Source organism: Nicotiana sylvestris, chromosome 2 (assembly GCF_000393655.2).
Source record: "Nicotiana sylvestris chromosome 2, ASM39365v2, whole genome shotgun sequence".
Lineage (NCBI taxonomy): Eukaryota > Viridiplantae > Streptophyta > Magnoliopsida > Solanales > Solanaceae > Nicotiana > Nicotiana sylvestris.
In genome coordinates this window covers 14799158-14822121 of record NC_091058.1, presented here as the reverse complement: position 1 = coordinate 14822121, position 22964 = coordinate 14799158, and the positions used below count along the sequence as shown (strand labels likewise).

The window sequence follows — 22964 nt, the reverse complement described above, 5'->3', positions numbered from 1 at the left end:
CAATAATCGGGCATCTCCCTTCTCGAACCAACCCACTGGGGACCGACATCCCCTACCATATAGAGCCTCATACGGTGTCATCTGAATGCTGAACTGATAACTATTATTGTAGGCAAACTCCGCAAGTGGCAAGAACTGGTCCCATGACCCTCCAAACTCTATCACACACACAGAGCATATCCTCTAGAATCTAAGTCTTGTGCTCGGACTGCCCATCCGTCTGAGGGTGAAATGTTGTGCCCAGCTCCACTCTAGTGCCCAACTCCTACTATATAGCTCTCCAGAACAGTGATGTAAATTGTGTGCCTCTATCTGAAATGATGGAAACTGGGACACAATGTGGGCAAACAATCTCTCGGATGTAAATCTCAGCCAACCTCTCTAAAGAGTAAGTAGTCATCACTAGAATGAAATGAGCTGACATGGTAAGCCGATCCATAATCATCCAAATAGCGTCGAACTTACTCGAAGTCCGTGGGAGCCCAACTACGAAATCTATGGTGATTCGCTCCCACTTCCACTCAGGGATCTCTAACCTCTGAAGAAAGCCACCCGGTCTTTGATGCTTATACTTAACCTGCTGATAGTTGAGACACCGAGCCACAAACCCAAATATATCCTTTTTCATCCTCATCCACCAATAATGCTATCGCAAATCCTGGTACATCTTCGCGGCACCCGAATGGATGGAATACCACAAGTTGTGGGCCTCCTCAAGAATCAACTCCCGAAGCCTATACACATTGGGCATGCATATCCGGCCCTGCATCCTCAACACGCCATCATCACAAATAGTCACATCTCTAGCATCACCTTGCCAAACCCTATTCTGAAGGATGAGCAGATGAGGGTCATCATACTGATGTTCCCTGATACGGTCATAAATAGAAGACCAAGAGGCCACGCAAGCCAATACTTGGCTCTGTTCCGAAATATCCAATCTCAGAAACAGGCTGGCTAAGGCCTGAACATCCACTGCTAAGGGTCTCTCTACTGCTGGAAGTTATGCCAAACTCTCTGCCTAGCGACTCAAAGCATCGGCCACCACATTAGCCTTCCCCGAGTGGTATAAATTAGTGATGTCATAATCCTTAAATAGATCTAACCACCTCCGATGACGCAAATTAAGAACCTTTTGCTTGAACAGGTGCTGCAAACTCTGGTGATTGGTGTAGATCTTACAAGGAACACCGTACATGTAGTGGCGCCAGATCTTCAGGGCGTGAACAATAGTTGTTAACTCAAGATCGTGGACATGATAGTTCTTCTCATGCACCTTCAACTGTCTGGACGCATAGGCAATCACCCTACCATCCAGCATCAACACCATGCCAAGACCAATATGCGAAGCATTACAATAGACGGTGTAAGACCCCGAACGTGTAGGCAATACAAATACTGGGGTTGTAGTCAAAGTTGTCTTGAGCTTCTGAAAGCTCTCCTCACACTCCTCTATCCACCTGAACAGAGCACCCTTCTGGGTCAGCCTAGTCATAAGTTCTGCAATAGATAAGAATCCCTTTATGAAACGACGGTAATACCCCGCTAAACCCAGAAAACTATGAATCTCCATAGTTGATGACGGTCTACGCCAACTATGCAATGCCTCCACCTTCTTCTGATCTACCTTGATCCCATCACTCGATACTATATGACCCAAGAATGCCACTAAGTCAAGCCAAAACTCACATTTAGAAAATTTTGCATACAACCTCTTCTCCCTCAAAGTCTAAAGCACAGTCCTTAGGTGATGCTCATGATCTTCACGAGTCCGGGAATACACTAGGATGTTGTTAATAAACACAATAACGAAGGAGTCAAGATAAGGCCGGAACACATTGTGCATCAAATGCATAAAGGCTGCTGGGGCATTGGTCAGCCTAAAAGACATGACAAGAAACTTATAATGACCATATCTGGTCCTGAAGGCATTCTTCAGGATATCCGGCTCCCGAATCTTCAACTGATGATAGCCTGAACGCAAGTCAATCTTGGAAAACATGCTGGAAACCTATAGCAAATCAAATAAGTCATCAATGCGAGGTAATGGATGCATGTTCTTCATTGTAACCTTGTTCAGCTGGCGATAATCAATACACAAACGCATAGAACCATTCTTTTTCTTCACAAACAAGACCGGTGCACCCCAAAATGACACACTGGGCCGAATGAAGTCCTTATCAAGCAACTCTTACAACTGCTCCTTCAACTCCTTCAACTTAGGAGGAGCCATACAATAAGGAGGAATAGGGATGGGCTGAGTGCCCGGCAAAAAATCAATGCTAAAATTAATATATCTGTCAGACGGCATGACCGGAAGGTCAGTTGGAAACACATATAAGAAGTCACTCACTACTGGAACTGACTCAATTGTAGGGGTATCAATAATAACATCTCTCACATAAGCTAAATACGCATCACACTCCTTCTCAAGCATTCACTGAGCCTTAAGAAATGAAATGACTCTGCGGGGAGTATACTCTAAGGTACCCCTCCATTCTAATCGCGGTAAGCCTGGCATAGCTAGCATCACAGTCTTAGCGTGATAATCAAGAATAGCATAATGGGGTGAAAGCCAGTTCTTGCCCAAGATAACATCAAAATCTACCATGTTGAGTAATAATAAATTAGCTCTGGTCTCAAAAATACTAAGAGCAATCAAACACGACCGATATACGTGGTACACAACAAGATAATCTCCCACATGAGTAGTAACAAAATAGGAGAACTCAACGCATTCTGAGATACCCCAAAATGTGGAGCAAAGAAGAGGACACATATGAATACGTAGAGCTAGGGTCAAATAATAGTGATGCATCTCTATGACAGACTGGAACAATACATATGATGACAGAATCAGAAGCAACTGCCTCTGAAAGAGCTGGAAGGGCATAATAGCTGGCATGGCCTCCCCTTCTAGGGCAACCTCAACCTCCCTAACTTCAATCTTGAGCTGGCTGAGTGGGTGGGGTGGTAGCTAGGCTGGAAGCATTGTTGGAGGACCCCATGGAGCACATGGTGGCTGAGAAGTCTGTGAAGGTACACCCCTCCTAAGTCTGGGGCAATCATTTACCATATGGCGAGTGTTGCCACACTCAAAACAACCCCTCGGAAGACGTGGCTGTTGTGACTTGCTCGGGCCTGGCCTACTGGACTAGCCGCTAATAGCACCCGAGCAGGCGGTACACTGGATACTGGTGGTGCATAATAAGGCTCATAATGCCTGAAAGGAGCTGGAACACCACTGGCAGCTGGAAGAGCTGAATGAACAAGGCGACTCACATAACCCCCTACTATGGCGAGCTATTGGGGCACAAACCCTAGAATAATAACTAGCCTCTCGAGACCTCTTGGAATCTCTCTCCTCTTTTTCCTGGGCAAGCATGCCCTGCACTCTCCTAGCAATACTCACGACTTGCTGATAAGAGATATACATCTCCAACTCCTTGGCCATACTGGTCCTGATGTTGGGGTGGAGTCCCTCAATGAAGCAACGAACCCTCTCCCGAACTGTGGCAACCAAGACTGGTGCATGTCGAGCCAACTCACTAAAATGGATTGTATACTCCAACACAGTCATAGAACTCTAGTACAGCTGCTCAAACTCCTTGCACTAAGCATCCCTGAGGCTCATTAACATACTCATGAACTGGGCTAGAGTCTCTCGGAGGGCTAGTGCAGCAGAAACCTACAGTGTTTGTCCTCTAGCTAGAGCTATGGGGGCTTCTCTGTTGTAGCTCACGCAGGAGCTCTGGCTGCACCGCGTGGTCGTCCTCTACCCCGGCCCCGACCTCTGGCGGCTCTGGCAGGGGCTCGGGTGCTTGATCGTCAGATCTCCTAGTACGGGTCCTCACCATCTGTGAGAAATAATAGAATAGAGAATTTTAGAATTTGATGTCAGTAACTTGCACGACAAGGAGAATAAAAGAAGTATGATTGTTCTTAATAGTTCTATAACCTCCTGAAGATAAGTACAAACATCTCCATACCGATCAGCGATACTCTAATAAACTGGCTTGTGACTCACGACACCTATGAACCCAGAGCTCTGATACCAACTTGTCACCACCCAGTTCTCCCTCCGTAAGATGTCGTGACGGCACCTAGTTGCTATCACTAGGTAAGCCTAACAATTTCGAAATAACGGAAATAAAGCAGTAATTAACAACTAAACTTCAATAGATACTATATACTAATAAAATATTGTTCGACATATACAAGTAAGATACCACTCGAATATAAACAGTATTCCCAAAACCCGGTAATCACGAATCACAAGCTCTAAGAAATTTATCTAACTCTCTTCTATACATTTGTATCTAAAAGGGATAAAGGAGGAAAACAAATAATGGATAGAGCGGGACTCTGAGGATCTGCGGACGCGGGTAGATGTACGTTGAATCTCCAATAAGCTGCAGTGGTTGCGCTAACGATGAGGCAAGTAAGATGTACCTGGATCTGCACACGAAAAACATGTGCAAGAAAGGGCGTGAGTACACCAAAATGGTACTCAGTAAGTTCCAAGCCTAACCTCGGTCGAGTAGTGACGTGGTCAGGTCATGGCCCTACTGAAATATATATATATATATATATATATATATATACATACATACATAAAATAAGGCAAAGCAAAAATGAAACTTCGCAGTAATAAGGCAAAAATGTAACAAGGAGGAAATCATGAAAAAAACAATAGCTCAGTACTCAGTAATACAACAAAGGATCTCCCGAGATACCGTCTCGTAGTTTCAAACGTAAATGTGCAGGGGGATCTCCCGGAATACAATTCTGTAGTACCAAAGTAAATATGCAAGACATGGGGATCTCCCGGAATCACGTTCCGTAGTCCCAAAGTAAATATGCAGCCAAATAATAGAATTCAATAGTTACTACACTAAATCTTACAATTTAACCTAAGTACAAGTTACGAGAAAATAGGTAAAACCACTAAACATGTTGCACGTAGTTCAAGTAAATCGTTAAGGCGAGTAGGCATGTTTTTTTAGTCTGACACGATACTACACATGCTAATAAGTTCAAATAAGAGGAAAGACATGTTACTATTTAGTGAAAATCGAGTTTACGACAAATAGCGCGTGTACGTACTCGTTACCTCACGTACGCGGCTGTAATGCCCCGGAAAAAAATTTTGTTAATTAATTTAGGATTTCGTGGTACCAGGTAGGCTAATTATAATATTTTTCATGCTATTAACATGATGGACATCAATTGGATTTGTCAAATAAGTGTATAAGTCATATAATAAGTAATTTAGGGTCCAAGGAAAGGCCTAAGTCTAAGTCAAATTGGAAAATTTCATAATAGGCTAAAATTCCAAATGAGTTCGCACAAGTCCACACTTTGGACGAGCATATCTAAATATATATATGAGGTTTTATGTGATGAAAAACCTATCAAATGAAAGGTCTTCGAGTCTAGTTTATAACGCTTCAAACCTTTCGTCATTTGGACATTCCTACACAAAGTTATGAACAAATTACCAAAGGCAGGATTTGCGATCAATTTCGTGATCGCAAAATGACTCTGCGGACCTCATACACGTCGCATAGAAAAGCAGAGTCGGGCAAAAATTATGTTGTCGCATGTTGATTATTCTATCGCATAATTTATTATGCTGTCAATTATGCTATCGCATAATGATTATGCTGCAAGTCTCCTACCTACATATCGATTACGCTATAGTATAATTACACCACATATTTGACTTTGGGGGTCAGTTTTGGAAATTTTTATATCCGAACTCACTTTGATAAATAAGCCTTGGGGGTTCATTTGGGGCTATTTTATGCTAAATCTAGAGAGAGGTGAGAGCATTTTAGAGAGAGAAGGAGGAAGCCTAGCATTATAACCATTCAATCTCTCATCAATCTTCAAGAATCAAGGAAACCAATCACAAGATCTTCATCTAAGAAGTAAGGTTCTATACACTAGACTTTAATTCGAATTTGGGGTATAAGATGAGTTATTAAGGTATGATTCTTGGGTGTAATAGTATTATGTATACATGCATGTACAAATTAGGTTTGTGGAAAGATTGTTGAACACAAATAAGTAAAGATTGGGTTGGGGAATGAAGGAAATCTTGTAGAAGAGCTTTGAAATCAAGATGCATAACTAGTATTTGATAAAATGCTCAAATGAGATGAAACCATGAATATCTTCCTAATTTGTGTTCGATTTTATTATGTCTCTAAGTAGATTGGGATTGCTAGAATTTTCGGAACTTTGTAGTAACTTAAGAAAATCTTAAACAAGGTATGTTGGCTAAACTTTCTCTCTTGGAATCAAATTCCATAAATGTTTCATAAGTTCAAGCATGGTTGGCTCAAAGTTCATAAATCTTATATTCCGGGTTATTACCCATAAACATGACTATTCCAAAATGAGCCCTAAGATATATATATATGGCTTCATTTGGGTCTATTTTATATATATTCTAAGTATGAGTTGCGTATTAAAATGTTACGGCTTTGAGTCGTGTTAAATAAAGGGTTGTAAGCCAAATTGTGTGAGAAAACTTGATATGGTTGATACTCTTAAATGCTCTCATATGTACAAAATGTATTTGATTGATTGTGTCTAGTTGTTGGTAATCTGTAAAGATGTTTGAAATGAATTCGGGAAATAGAGTGTGGTCAACGTGCCGACAACTTGAGTTATAATTGTGCCTGGTGATGCCTATGACATGAGAAAATGTGATTATATTATGAAATGAGCCTCGACTCAACCATTTTAAGATGACTTCAAAGAGTAGAATTTGCTTAAAAGCTCTATTGAGGTATGTATGGCTAACCCTCTTCTTCTTATAATTGAACTCTTGGTGTCCGAATAATTGGTGTAAGTTTTGACTTGATCATGATAGAATTGGTTGTCTTAATGTGTTGGGTTGAAAGATTTATGTTCCATAATTGTTCTAAATGTTTACCATGTAATAATGCTATTTGAGAACGTGGTTATGATTTCCAAGCTCTTTTCATTATGTGTGCAATGTTTTATCTGATAGAACTTATTGACATGAATGATACTGTTGTTCAAACAAATAAAAAGGGAAAGACTAGAATTTTAAAATATGTCCAAGTGCCAAGAACTACTTAATAAATGGGGATGTTTGTGTCATGTAATAGAAGATGGAAAGAAATGTGAATTAAATGAATAATTGAAAGAGGTTATGTCCCAAGTGAGATGGCTTAGCCGGTCGGGCCGAGACCGGACTCCGTGTAAGAACAAGGTGGCATTGTGGATGAAACTGTGAATAAGGTTACGTCTCACTTGAGATGGCTTAGCCGATCGGGCCGAGATCGGATGCCATGTTGTACACATGGGGGCATTTACGTTGGATTTCTGATTATCATTGTGGATTTGGATATGTCTCACTTAGGATGGCTTAGCCGGTCGGGCCGAGACCGGACTCCGTGTAAAAACACGGCGGCATTATGGGTTGTGGCACTTGGCACTAAAGATTATTTAACCTAAAGAGATGAAAAAATTGAATCAGAACGATGTGGTCCTTATTTAGTGTTTCCTTGTAATCCTGTGAAGTACTTATTGATTATTTTAACTGCCTTCTATTTGTTCTCACTATTCATTTTATTAAGATTTGTGTTTGCTTTACGTACTAGTACTATTCGACAGTACTAACGTTCCTTTTGCCGGAGGCGCTACATCTTTAAATGGATGTAGGTGGTCCCATAGCATACAGTATTGGTCGCAGCTAGTGGCGCATCCTCTTTTCAGCTGGCTTGGTGAGCCCTACTTCACTTCGGGGTCCTGTATCATTGTTTATCATGTACTTTGTATTTTGAGGTATAGCCAGAGCCTTGTTGCCAGCATTTCCATATTACTCTTCAGTTATATTTAGAGGCTCCGTAGACAGGTTATGGGTGGTGTTTGGTATTGGAGATTAAATTAAAAATATTGGTATTTGACAAATATGTTTTTCTTCATTTCTATAAAAGTGAGCAGCATTATTGTTTGTAATGCTTGGAGTTTTACTTTCAGTTTTGTCGTTCGAGACTACAACTGGAATACTCTGCAAGAAGAACTTTAAAGTCTTACTTAGTCTTTCAGTAGGTAAGCATATGTAAATTGTATCGTATACACGACTAACAAGATGGATAAACTTTGTGACAATGCTTGATCCTCACCTTTTCCAGGAGAGTTATCCTTTCATGTTTCTCCTCTTCAATTGTTTGTTCTTCAGGTTTCTCCTCAATTATTGGTTCTTCAGGTTTCTTCTCAAATGCTGGTGTTTCACGTTTCTCCTCAATTGATGGTTCTTCAGGTTTCTTCTCAACCGTTGGTTCTTCAGGTTTTTCTTCAACTCCGGTTCTTCAAGGTTTGCCTCAACTGATAAATAGTCGGCAACATCATTGTTGGTATTGCATTGAATTTCACTGTCAGTCTTCTCATTGAAATCTACAACTGACATATTCTGCAAGAAGAATTTAAAGTTTCACTTAATCTTTCAATTGATAAGTAGATTCGAATCTTTGCACATACAGAACTAATAGGATGGATAAACTTTGTGATAGTGCTTGATCCTCACCTTTTCCAAGAGAGTTACCTTTTCAGACTTCTCCTCTTTAACCGCTGGTTTTTCAGATTTCTCTTCAACTACTAATTGTTCAGGTATTTCTTCAACAGATGGTTCTTCAGGTTTCTCTTCAAATTCTAGTTCTTCCGGTGTTGGTTCTTCAGCTTTTTCTTCAACTATTAGTTCTCTAGGTTTCTCTTCAGCTGCTAGTTTTTCATGTTTCTCCTCAACCTCTGGTTCTTCAAGTTTTTCTTCCACGGCTGGTTTTTCCTCAATCGCTGGTTCTTCATGTTTCTCCGTAACTGCTGGTTCTCTAGGTTTCTCTTCAACCGTTGGTTCTTCATGTTTTTCTTCAACTGCTGGTTCTTCAAGTTTTTCCTCAACTGCTGGATAGTCAACAGCGTCATGATTGGTATTGCATGAAATTTCATTCTTGGTCTTGTCGTTCGAGTCTACAACTGGCATATTCTGCAAGAAGAATTTAAAGTTTCACTTAGTTTTTCAATAGATAAGCAGATGTGAATTCCTTGCACATATAGAACTAATAGGACGGATAAATTATGTAACAATGCTTGATCCTCATCTTTTCCAGTAGAGTTACCTCTTCCTTATTGTCATCCATGTTGCATTTTCCCTTCAAACCACCATGGATATCTTCTGAACTGGTGGCTGTATCAAGCTTATGGTCGGATGTTGTCTCTATAAGTTCCCCGAAAGATGAGTTTCCAATCTCGTCACCAGTGACATGCAAGAGTTCAGTGAGATTCTTTTCCACTTCATTTTCCAAAAGGATGTCATTTGACTTGTTATCTTTTGGAATTTCAGCAATTTCCTGCCCTTCTGCTGCAATTTCTGATGCTTCGTCATCTCTACTTTCTCTTTTTGAGCCTTCTGGCATGTCCAGCTGGTCAGTTTTCCTTTGCACATTTTCCTCGCACGCTACCTGTGAATCATCAACAATTTGGACATGGTTTTTTCCAGACTCATTTGCTTTACTTGCTCTGCGATCAATTATAGTGGCATTCTCAAACATCTTGGTTTGGTTTTCTTCTTCATGCCGGCTCGTGTTGGCATCATTCTCTGAGACAGTTCTGATGACATCTCTTAATGGTGCAGAATTGGTATCTTCTTTGGGGGCTATGTCCTCTCTTTCTTCTGTAAACGAAGATACCAATATGTCTGAGCTCTGAATATCATCAATGTCCTTGGATGTTGTATTTATTATTATTTCGTTAAACTGATGTGCTTCTTGGTTTCCATTCTCAATTGAGTTGTCCCCATGTTTCCTGCTCGTATCTGATTCAGCATCATCTAACCTGGTTTCTTCTACAACATTAACAAATGGGTTAACAAGCAGATTCCTTGCACCCTCTCCATCTCCTGTCACTTTTTTCTCATCCTCTCCTGTTTGGCACTCTGTTTGGGGGGAGATGAAAATACTTCTATCATCATCGTAGTCTTTCTCATCTTTGAGTGCTTTCTCATCCTTCGTGTGACCAGGTGATTTTATTGCTTCAGCGTTTGTCCCTTCTGTTCTTTCTAAAATGGATGACATTGTCTCTTTTTCTTCTTTTCCTTCAATGATTGTTTCACATGAGTCTCTTCCTTTGTCGGTATCAGGTACATGCTTTGTGCTGTCATCTTCATGACAAACTTTTTCTTTTTCTGTTGTATCCTCTAGTAAATGTTCTGTGGTACTCTCTTCATAGTCTAGCATGTGTACAATCTGACTTGAGATTGTCTTTGTCAAATGTCCATTGGGTTTTTCTTGTGTCATGCATCCCTCATCCTTGTCCGAGCTAGTTGCTGATTCTTTTACATTTTGTGTGTATCCGTCTGAAGAAATATTTTCATTTGAGCTGATTTCTACTTTTTGGTCTTCTGTTTTCTCCCCAAAGTGGAATGAAATCCCTGACATCTCTTCGCCTGACTTGTTTGGTGTATCGACTGACACATGGACTTCCATTGAACTGCTAATTCCTTCAACAGCCTTGGCAACTGAGGGTGATTCAAAAATATTTTCACCCTCAGCTTTTCCGTTGTTACCTTGAATGGGATCCTTAACATTTTCAACCTCTGAAGTTCTTTCAACCTCAGGTATTGGATGGACTTTGTTGTCTGCCTCCATGATCAGTTTGTCTGATACTACATATGCTTCGCCTAGCAAATTCTCTTCTTTTTTCTGCATGAAGTAAAAATGGTTTTGCTTTATTGTAGCCAAATTAAAAAAGAAATGTGTTTATCTAATATTGACAGGGCAGCACTCAAACATGAACTTTGTCAGGATAACCATAGCATATTAAACTGCATATATTAGCTGGATTCCTGTTTATAATTGAAACGGAGTTACTAACCCTGGCCTAGTGGTCAAATCCCTATTGCTCTAGCCTTTAAGTCCCAACGTATGACCTGCTCGCTGAACTTTCTTTGCCATGTTTGAGAATTCCCATAGAAGTAGTTGCTACTGCTACTCCCTTTATTAACCAATCAATATCCAACATGACCTATTTTCTCTTTGAATAATGTATCAGATATTTTTCTTTGATGAAGTGACTTCCATAGGAAACAATAAAACAATAGGAAATGCATGTAGACTTCTATATACGATATTTGAAGTTATCTTACTCCTAACAAGAGACAAGAGGGGTTGCTCTGATGGTAAGCAACCTCCACTTCCAACCAAGAGGTTATGAGTTCGAGTTTCCCCAAGAGCAAGGTGGGAAGTTCTTGGAGGGAAGGATGTCGAGGGTTTATTTGGAAACAGCCTCTCTACCCAAGGGTAGGGGTAAGGTCTGCTTACACACTACCCTCCCCAGACCCCACTAAATGGGATTATACTGGGTGGTTGTTGTTGTTGTATGGTTAAAAGTGCTAACGGAAACAAAATGAAAGTTGTTAGTGAAATATTTACAAAGTATGATAGATGGAGTTCATCTCCTCTTTATTCATGAATTAGTTTGGGGTAGAATGAAATCTAACAGGCTTGCTCAGTCAGGTTTATTCGGTTGAACGCCGGTCGGGCTCCTCGATTTTGGGGCGTGACAAACTTGGTATCAGAGCCTAAGGTTTTAAAATGTCCTAGGATGTCTCAGAGTCGTGTCTAGTAGAGTCCTTCTTATAGGTGTATTGTCGACCACATCAATAAATTGGAGGCTACTCGGACATTTAGGAATTTCACCATTCTTTGATACTCCAGATCGTGCGGTAGAACCCAAGATAGGGAGCTAATTTCCTCGCTATGTCTTATTCTCAAAATGAGAAATCTTGAAACTATAATCCATGAGTTTAAAGCAGTAAGGAGGGAATGACCCCACAATTGAATCTGAGGGAGATTGCCCAAGAGTTTGTTAGAAGAATGTATCAAGCCATGGAGGGATTGGTAGAACTTGCTGCTAAGGGGAGTACCCTTGTTCCTATTAATGTCTCTGCACCACCAGATCATGTAGTATATCAGTATGTTACCAACATACATTAGGGATGTGGAGTCGAGGGGTATCAATTACGCTATTGCCCTATCAACCTAAAGTCACCAGGTAAGTCACTCCTTAGTACATCAATATGAACAACACAAAATTTTTACTTGTTGTATATGTACATCCATATTGAAGAGTTCTCATAAACATGGTCTTAGCAAGATGTTGAATCACAAAACATTGCATGCACCTACTCTTTGAACGAGATGCATTATTCATGAATCCCCTCTATTACAAATTCTCCTATTTACATCCTCTTGTGGAATTGAGTTCTATAGTTATGTCCTTTAATTGAGTTATAACTCTAGGATTAATACTTTCCACTTGCTTTCCTAAATTCTCAACAAACGACTATACCCGATGAATTTCTTACAGAATCTTTTTGTTTAAATGGACAACATCTGCTCACTTGTGTCTATGCATTCACCATCGTAAAGTTTACCTATGTGGTGTCAAGTTCAATGTAAAGCATCCTAGTGTTGTGATTCTTCTAGAGTCGCTCTTTTTCTCACTGGTGTATATGGCTTCTATGGTTTGAACAGTGACTCTACTCTCTTGCGAGTATCATGAAACCTTTTCACTGTCTAGTAACATAAGAGCATTCCTTAGCACCTATCATATGAGTGCATGTCAATCGAAATGGTCACTTTTTGCATAAAGTCTCTCTGAAAATTGAGTTTCTCACATCTCCGTCATAGGAAGATCTTGTGTTGCCATCTTAGTATAATTTTTGTGTCCACTTGGGACACCCCGCAGTAAGTAGCTCACTTTGTTCCTAGTATTGTGGTTGTCCGTGACGTGGTCTTGTATTGTAATTTGGGAGTTAATATAGCATAAGCATGTCCAGCTCATTACAAATGTTTATTTTCTTTTTATACCTCCACAATATGTGTTAATTGTGTTCCTTAGTTAGCAAATTCATTGTGCTAGTTTCCCAACACTTGTTTGAAATCTATGAGAGAATCTGTACTTCTATGTGTCACTATAACACTTCCTTTCTCATAAGGACCCTCAATAGGCTCTCCGTCAAGACCAAATGCACATTTGGGGGCTATCATAGCACAACGCCTAATTCTCATGTTTTCCTGTCTTTCATTAGCATCTGGGTGCTTCTCAACTCAAAATCCATGGAGAACTCATCATGAACATCTGCAGACCTTCCATGATTATTTTATACTGTCTCATTGGGTTCGGTTGTCTTTACACGCTCAACTTCTAGAATCATTGACTATGTCATTGTCATGTGCAGGGAGTTTTGCTACCCTTGGTATTTCACCTCCCTGGGTGGATTGGAGTGTTATTTGTCCTTCTCCCCGGAGCATCATGTTAACCATTATAACCCTCTAACTAATAAATGATTTCATCCCAATATTAAAATATTCTAGCTATGTGGTTTCACTCGTGAAAGGTTTAGATTAGATGGCTTCAGAGTTTTGCACATATTATGAGCATATTGATTTGGAAGACAAGTTGTCGTATCTTTAGTTCTATCATATAGGATCAATTATCAGGAAGGATTAAGCTATCTGAAATATGATAATCTCATAAGTGCTCAATTTCTTTTCATCCTCAAGGGCTTGTGGCATAGATTCCCTGTGTCAGTTAACCTTAGGAGTGTAATTCAACTTCATGTAATATTTGAAACCCATGTCACATTCAAGGTGCCAGAGTATTCTCATTCTTGATAAACTGATTTTCCCTACATTCCAGGAGACGACTAGGTCACGTACTTGAATATTCCTCCTTAATGATTCCTATTGCCAATGTCCTAGTTACCCCTATGCCTCATTTGTCTAATAATTGATATCGTCATAATGATTAATCAAGTCAATATTGTTAGTAGTAATCTTCGTGTCTCTTAGCATATAATCTTATGAAATACTTTGCTCAACACATTAATGAATTCCTGGATAATTCTAGCCTAATATTGAACCCTGTTGTTCCCCATTGCATTAAATCTATTAGGTATTGAAGGTCCAAACATGTCAAATGGGAAGCATCACCATGTGGTCACATATATTCGATAGGTAATTTTATGGTCAATTCATGATAGCACATCTTAGTGTAATCGTTGAAGGTCATCAAAGGTTTAGTGTGGGTGTTCGCGTAGATATTTAGAATTTAGGAGGGTGAACGGTTTATTCTCAATATTTTTCCCTGAAGATGTTATGTGAGTTGATAATGAAGGTTGCATAAGTGTATTTCACATTAGGCCGCACTAGGAGTATGAAGTTTTCCCATAGTTGTTCCCCATATATTTTGTGTTTTCACATGTCTATGTCTAAGCAGGTAGTTGGAGATCCTTTGTGTATCATTCCGGTGGAAATTATTGAAGGTGAAGTTAATAGATAGTTAGATTATGCGAGGTATCTAGCTGTCATCCTTGTTAGATAAGTTTGGAGGTTGGGGTCATTTCCGTGAATGTGTTATGGAAAAGCCTGTAAGTCGAGGAGGCCACCTTTGAAGGCCGAAAGTGTCGTGGAAAGAAAATATTTTTGCTTGATTGTATAACAATTGGTTTTGATTTGAAAGGTACCTTATAGGTGTTATGATTTAAAAATGTGCAGTCCATGTTTAGGTATCATTATGATAATGTAGCGCTTGTAATGCTGAGATTAGTGTTATGGATATATATGTTGTGGTGCTTTGTCGAGTTGTGGATGTGTTGTTAGAATGGTTTTGGTGGTTCTCTGGCAGGTGGATAGGCCTAGTTACAAAAGAGATGTTGCTGAAATTTCTAAAAAATTTGGGAGTTAGTCAAAATTTAGGGACCTGAGGTAGTTTAGAAAAGAGATATATTATGTTAAGTATTTGGGGTGGACTCTACTTCTCATTCGAGGACGAATGATCCTAAGCGGGGGAGAATATAATGCCCCGGAAAATTTTTTGTTAAGCAATTTAGGATTTCGTGGTACCAGGTAGGCTAATTATAATATTTTATGTGCTATTAAAATGATGGACATCAGTTGGATTTGGTAAATAAGTGTATAAGTCATATAATAAGTAATTTGGAGTCCAAGGAAAGGCCTAAGTCTAAGTCAAATTGGAAAATTTCCTAATAGGCTAAAACTCCTAATGAGTTCGCACAAGTCCACACTTTGGACGAGTATATCTAAATACATATGAAGTTTTATGTAATGAAAACCTACTAAATGAAAGGTCTTCGAGTCTAGTTTGTAATGCTTCAAACCGTTTGTCATTTGGACATTCCTACACAAAGTTATGAACAAATTACCAAAGGCAAGATTTGCGATCAATTTCGCGATCGCAAAACGACTCTACGGACCGCATACGCTTCGCATAGTGAAGCAGAGTCAGGCAAAAATTATGTTGTCGCATGTTGATTATGTTGTCAATTATGCTATCGCATAATGATTATGCTGCAAGTCTGATGTCCACATATCGATTATGTTATAGCATAATTGCACCACATATTTGACTTCGGGGGTCATTTTTGGAAATTTTCATATCCGAACCCACTTTGATAAATAAGCTTTGGGGGTTCATTTGGGGCTATTTTATACTAAATCTAGAGAGAGGTGAGAGCATTTTAGAGAGAGAAGGAGGAAGCCTAGCATTATAACCATTCAATCTCTCATCACTCTTCAAGAATTAAGGAAACCAATCACAAGATCTTCATCTAAGAGGGAAGGTTCTATACACTAGACTTTAATTTCGAGTTTGGGGTATAAGATGGGTTATTGAGGCATGATTCTTGGGTGTAATAGTATTATGTATACATGCATGTACAAATTAGGTTTGTGAGAAGATTGTTGAACACAAATAAGTAAAGATTGGGTTGGGAATGAAGGAAAACTTGTAGAAGAGCTTTGAAATCAAGATGCATAACTAGTGTTTGATAAAATGCTCAAATGAGATGAAACTATGAATATTTTTCTAATTTGTGTTCGATTTTGTTATGTCTCTAATTAGATTGGGATTACTAGAATTTTCTGAACGTTGTAGTAACTTAAGAAAAGCTTAAACAAGGTATGTTGGCTAAACTTTATCTCTTGGAATCAAATTTCCATAAATGTTTTCATAAGTTCAAGCATGGTTGGCTCAAAGTTCATAAATCTTATATTCCGGGTTATTACCCATAAACATGACTATTCCAAAATGAGCCCTAATATATATATATATATATATATATATATATATATATATATATATATATTCTATATATATTCTAAGTATGAGTTGCGTATTAAAACGTTACGGCTTTGAGTCGTGTTTCAAATAAAGGGTAGTATGCCAAATTGTGTGAGAAAACTCGATATGGTTGATACTCCTAAATGCTCTCATATGTACTAAATTTATTTGATTGATTATGTCTAGTTGTTGGTAATCTGCAAAGATGTTTGAAATGAATTAAATGAATTCAGGAAATATAGTGTGGTTAACGTGCCGAGAATTTGAGTTATAATTGTGCCTGGGGATGCCTATGACATGAGAAAATGTGAATAGATTATGAAATGAGCCTCGACTCAACCGTTTTAAGATGACTTCAAAGAGTAGAATTTACTTAAAAGCTCTATTGAGGTATGTATGGCTAACCCTCTTCTTCTTATAATTGAACTCTTGGTGTCCGAATAATTGATGTAAGTTTTGACTTGATCATGCTAGAATTGATTGCCTTAATGTGTTGGGTTGAAAGATTTATGTTCCGTAATTGTTCTAAATGTTTACCATGTAATCATGCTATTTGAGAACGTGGTTATAATTTTCAAGCTCTTTTCCTTATGTGTGCAATGTCTTATGTGATAGAACTTATTGATATGAATGATACTGTTGTTCAAACAAATAAAAAGGGAAAGACTAGAATTATAAAATGTGCCCAAGTGCCAAAAACTACTTAATAAATGGGGATGTTTGTGCCATGTAATAAAAGATGGAAAGAAATATGAATTAAATAGATAATTGAAAGAGGTTATGTCCCAAGTGAGATGGCTTAGCCGGTCGGGCCGAGACCGAACTCCGTGCAAAAACACGGTGGCATTGTGGATGAAATCGTGAATATGGTTACGTCTCATTTGAGACGGCTTAGACGATCGGGCCGAGATCGGATGCCATGCTGTACACATGGTGGCATTTATGTTGGATTTTTTATTATTATTGTGAATTTGGATATGTCTCACTTAGGATGGCTCAGCCGGTCGGGCCGAGACCGGACTCCGTGTAAAAACACGGTAGCATTATGGGTTGTGGCACTTGGCACTAAAGATTATTTAACCTAAAGAGATGAAAAGATTAAATCGAAACGATGTGGCCCTTATATAGGGTTTCCTTGTAATCCTGTAAAGTACTTATTGATTATTTTAACTGCCTTTTATTTGTTTTCACTATTCATTCTATTAAGATTTGTGTTTGCCTTACATACTAGTACTATTCGACAGTACTAGCGCCCTTTTTTTCCGGAGGGGCTACATCTTTAAATGGATATAGGTAGTTCCATAGCATACAATGTTGGTCGCAGCTAGTGGCGCATCCTCTTTTCAGCCGACTTGGTGAGCCCTACTTCACTTCGGGGTCCTGTATCATTGTTTATCATGTACTTTGTATTTCGAGATGTAGCCGGAGCCTTGTTGCCGGTATTTCCATATTACTCTTCAGTTGTATTTAGAGGCTCCGTAGACAGGTTGTGGGTGTTTGGTATTGGAGATTAAATTAAAAATATTGGTATTTGACAAATATGTTTTTCTTCATTTCTATAAAAATTGTAATATTTTGGATATTATGGTTGAAAATGCTAACGGCAACAAAATCGAAGTTGTTAGTGAAATATTTACAAACTATGATAGATAGAGTTCATCTCCTCTTTATTCATGAATTAGTTTGGGGTAGAATGAAATCTAACAGGCTTGCTCAGTCGGGTTTACTCGGTTGAGAGCCGGTCGCGCTCCTTGGTTTTGGGGTGTGACAACGACGCTCATATAACAACAATATTACCAATCCTAAGGGGAGTTCCCACACACAAGATTAGGCAAGCCACTTACAAACCAAGCTCAAATCAATCTCAAATAATGCTCTTTCATGAATATCCGACTCCGAATGGGCCAAATCTAGCCAAAACTAATTACATAACATAAATATAACTACAAGAAACTAATCTAGTAAATGGAATCAAAGTTAATGCAAGAAATTGGAAAATTGCTCAAAAAGCCTTCCCGGGCCCACGTCTCGGACTCAGGTCAAAGTTAGAAAATACGAACACCCATTCACTCATGAGTTCACTCGTACAAAAATTATCCAAATACAACGCCTAAATCCTGCTCAAAATTCAGAAATTCGGTTGGGGAACTTTTCCTCCATTTTTCCAACTTCCTCACTCAAATTCATTAATTAGATGAAGAATACAACAATAGATTAATGAGATATAATCAAAATCGAGTTAGGAATCTTTATCCAATAAATTCCTCTGAAAATCCTTCAAACTTTTGCGTAAATCCGAGCTCTCCAACTCCCAAAATGAAAATGAGACCAAACCCTCAATATTTCCCCTTTTCTGCCCTGCGATTTTGCTTACACGAACCCAAAACCGCATTTGCGATCCCACACCTGTGGGATTACCATCGCATGTCTGGATTTTCACTTAAAACTCATCGTTCGCTTCTGCGATCAAAAGTTCGCACCTGCGTGTGCGCACCTACGGACCTATGTCCACTTCTGCGGTCCCAGACTGCTCCTGCGATCCCTCACGTGCATCTGCGGGCATCGCAGATGTGGACTCACCTCGCACCTGCGACCCCAGACCACTCCTTCCAAATTCGCTTCTGTGCTTGATCATCCGCATATATGGCACCGCAATTGCGGTTCCCGCACCGAAGGTGCGAAACACCAGAAACCAGCAACATCAGAAATTCTTCTATGTCCAAATTTTCACCTGTTAAGCACCTGAAACTCACCCGCGGCCCGTCTGGACCTTAACCAAACATACCAACAAAATCCTAAAACACCATAAGAACTAAGTAGAGCCTTCAAACAACATCAAAAACACGAATTACACACTGATTCAAGCCTAATGAACTTTGAAATTTCTAAATTTTACAAGCGACTTGAAACATATCAAATCTCGTCTGAATGACCTCAAATTTTATACACAAGTCAGAAATGACACTACGAACCTAATACAACCTCCGGAAATCCAATCCGAACTCGTATCAAAATTTCGTCCGCTGGCTAAATTCGCCAAAATTTCAACTTTTCGCCAATTCAAGCCAAATTCTACTACGGACCTCCAAATCACATTCTGAATGCACTCTTAAGTCCAAAATCACCTAACGGAGCTAACGGTACCATAAAAATTTAAATCTGAGGTCGTTTCACAGGTCGACATTCGTAGATAAATATGGGACTTGGGTGTATGCCCGGAATCGGAATCTGAGGTCCATAGCCCAAGAAATGAATTTTTAAGTGAAATTGTTTTCAGAAATTATTTAAGGAAATTTGAAGTGAAAATTGATTAGAAAGCAATGGTATCGGGCCCGTATTTTGGTTCCGGCGCCCGGTACAGGTCTTATATATGACTTGAGTCATTCTTGTGAAATTTGGTTTAAAACGGACGTCATTTGACGTGATCCGGACCTTAATTGAGAAAATTGGATGTTTAAAAGAGTTTTGAGAAATTTTATTGATCTCGAGGTTTAGTCCGATGCTCATGATGTTATTTTGGTCATTTGAGTACACGAATATGTCCGTAGGATGTTTTTGAGGTTGTGTGTATAATTGGGTTGGAGTTTCGAGGGCTCGGGTGAGTTTCGAATGGGATCTGGAATGCCTTAGGCTTAGAAAGTCAGATGTTGCAGGTTAAGGAAGTAGCAGTCTTTGAACCCTCTAGTGCAGTCCGCGAGAAATCGCATGCGACCGCAGAGGGGCCAGCGCGGCCGCGGTTGCCTTTGTGTGGTCCACGGTGGAGGCTGTGCGGCCGCAGTCGCCTTTGTGCGGTCCACCCAAAGTGCTGAACTGTAGGTCTTCAGGGAGGGGCCAGCGCGGCCGCGGTCGCCTTTATGCGGTCCGCGGTGGAGGCTGTGCGGGCACGGTCCATTTGATGCGGTCCGCACTAGGGTCTGAGAGGGGTATAAATAAGTGGGAATTTCAGTTATTTTTTACTTTTTCAAAACCCCAAAACATAAGAGGCGATTTTTCAAACAACCTTTCTTCTCCAAAACATTGGTAAGTAATTTCTAACTCATTTTCTTCACTCCTTAACATCTTTTAACATAATTTCAACTTCAAATCAAAGATTTTCATGGGGGAAATTGAGTGTTTTGGGTATAACCTAGGTTTTCTAAAATCGGGGATTTGGACCTCAATTTGAGGTCCGATTTCAAAACAAATTATATATTTGGATTCGTGGGGGAATGGATAATCAAGTTTTGGTCCGAACCTCGAGTTTCGACCACGTAGGCATGGGGGTGATTTCTGACTTTTGGGTAAAACTTTAGAAAACTCATTTCATGCATTGGGGTTGATTCATTTAGCACTTATTGATGTAATTAAGTAACTTGTAACTAGATTCGAGCGGATTGGTAGTGGAATCAAGGGGTAAAGCTATAGTTGAGACTTGAGTGGTGATCAAGGCATCGAGATAAGTGTTTTGTCTAACCCTAGCTTGAGGTATTAGGAGTTGAGTCATACTTGCTACTTGTTTTGTGTTGAGTATGACGTATAGGCATGGTGACGAGTATCTATACGTTGGTGTCAAGCATGACCGTGAGTCTTAAATTGAAAGTTTTTGTGTTCTTAAATGACATTTGGGTGCTTTACTTAATGATCTTCTATGATTGAGCACTTTCAATAATTGAACTGAGTACAAGTTGAGTTGAAGTTGGTTATAGCTGATTCTCCCTTGTCGGGATGACTAATTCAATATTGTTGTTCCCTTGCTGGAAAGTTATTATATTATTTATGTTCCCTTGCCGGGATTTCTTGTGATTGTGTGATGAAATGTAAAAGGGAGCGGGTGGTACGCCTACCACAAGATATAATGAAATGGGAGCGGGTGGTATGCCTACTATAAGATATAATGAAATAGGAGCGGGTGGTATGCCTACCACAAGATATAATAAAATGGGAGTGGGTGGTACGCCTACCACAAGATATAATGAAATGGGAGCGAGTGGTACGCCTACCACGAGATATAATGAAATGGGAGCGGGTAGTACGCCTACCACAAGATATAATGAAATGGGAGCGGGTGGTATGCCTACGACAAGATATGCTGAAATGGGAGCGGGTGGTACGTCTACCACAAGATACGAGAAATGGGATCAGATTGCACACCTGCAACAAGATGAAACTGAAAGTGAAAGTTGCCTTATTTCTCTTTATCCGTGTTAGAAGTTAAATTGTAGTTTCCTTACTATTCATTGGTATTCTGTTTTATCTGATATCCCCGGAGCATGTTTCCCATTTCCTAGCTTTGATTGCTTATTACCTGTTTACTTTTCCGCCATATAGTATATAACTGCACAGGTTTATCTAGAGTCTGGTCCTAGCCTCGTCACTACCTCGTCGGGGTTAGGCCAAACACTTACCAGCATATGGGGTCGGTTGTGCTGATACTACACTCTGTGCTCTTTTGCACAGATCCAGGTCTTGGACAACAGTAGTAGCGCATGAGCCAACTTTCAGTCCAGTGAGACACTGAGGTAGCCTTACAAGCGTCCGCAGGCCCGGCATCTCCTCTATCTTTATTTCAGTCTGTTATCTCATGTATTCGAGACAAACAGTTTATATTTTTCTTTCAAACGGTTGTATTTAGTACTCTTAGAAGTTCGTGAGTAATGTGACACCAGATCTTGGGTAGAGACATATGTTGATTTCCATATTATTGTTCAGTTTCTTTAATTTAAGTCTTCCATACATTTATTAAATTTCGTTGTTTTCTTGCTATCACTGATAATCGTTAAAAGAAGTGATTTGTTAATGAAGTAAGCTGTTAAGGATTGGCTTGCCTAGATCACATTAGTAGGCTCCATCACGACTCTCGAGGGTGGGAAATCCAGGTCGTGACAAGTTGGTATCAGAACTCTAGGTTACATAGGTCTCACAACTCACGGACAAGCTCAGTAGAGTCTGAGGGATCGGTAGGAGACGTCTGTATTTATCCCCCAGAGGCTATAGAGTTAGGAAAATCTCACATTTGTTCTTTCTTGTCGTGCGGATTTGTTCCTCAAATGCTAATTGGATTTCTACTCTGTTCTTTCGCAGATGGCGAGAACACGCGCTTCCTCATCTATCGCTTAGCAGCACGAGCCCCTAGTAGCAGCTCCCACTAGGGGCAGAGGCCGAGGTCATGCTAGAGGTCGAGGTAGGGGCAGAGTTCAGCCACGAGCAGCAACACCAGTGGTGGAGCCTCATGTTGATTTTGAGGAGGAGGTTCCGGCCCCAGCAGTTCCGGTGGGCCCAGCTCAGGTCTCAGAGGGGTTTATTGCTACCCCAGTTCTTCAGGACGCTTTGATCCTATTGGTGGGCCTCATGGAGAGTGTCACCCAAGCAGGTTTGCTTCTTGTAGCCCCAACCACTTCTCAGGCTGGAGGAGGGGCTCAAACTCCTACTACACGCATTCTAGAGCAGGTAGCTCCTCAGATTCAGACTCCAGCGATTTAGCCAGTTGGAGCTGTTCAGCCGGATGTAGTAGCTCAAACCGGTAATGGAGCGGCTATGTCTGCCGATGCTTTGTGGAGGCTGGATAGGTTCACCAAGCTCTTCACTACTACTTTCAGCGGTGCTTCTTCAGAGGATCCACGAGATTTTCTATATAGCTTTCACGAGGTTCTTAGGAACATGGGTATAGTTGAGACCAATGGGGTTGATTTTGCTACATTCTGCTTGTCTGGATCCGCCAAGACTTGATGGAGGGATTATTTCTTAGCTAGGCCAGCCGGGTCGCCATCTTTGACTTGGGAGCAGTTTACAATATTATTTCTGGAGAA

General features: G+C 40.0%; 1 protein-coding gene across 2 annotated transcripts; it reads right to left on the bottom strand.

Annotated features, from left to right (window-relative positions):
- Positions 1–8165: 8165 nt before the first annotated feature.
- LOC104240183 (uncharacterized) lies at positions 8166–11008 on the bottom strand. 2 transcript variants are annotated; one of them, XM_070167385.1, is made up of 4 exons: positions 10909–11008; positions 9156–10736; positions 8567–9022; positions 8166–8452 (listed from the first exon to the last, which is right to left on the bottom strand). In XM_070167385.1, the coding sequence occupies exons 2-4, from the start codon at positions 10680–10682 to the stop codon at positions 8234–8236; spliced, it is 2202 nt and encodes a 733-aa protein (XP_070023486.1). In that variant the 5' UTR covers positions 10683–10736; positions 10909–11008; the 3' UTR covers positions 8166–8233. The 2 variants fall into 2 exon arrangements, with proteins under 2 accessions (XP_070023486.1, XP_070023487.1); XM_070167386.1 differs by having other exon boundaries at positions 8585–9022.
- Positions 11009–22964: the final 11956 nt, after the last annotated feature.

Coding starts and splice junctions, on each gene's coding strand:
- LOC104240183 (XM_070167385.1), bottom strand. CDS start 10,682: ATGGAGGCAGACAACAAAGTCCATCCAATACCTGAGGTTGAAAGAACT. Junction 9,023..9,155: donor TGGATGACAATAAGGAAGAG/GTAACTCTACTG, acceptor TTCTTCTTGCAG/AATATGCCAGTTGTAGACTC. Junction 8,453..8,566: donor AGGTAACTCTCTTGGAAAAG/GTGAGGATCAAG, acceptor TTCTTCTTGCAG/AATATGTCAGTTGTAGATTT.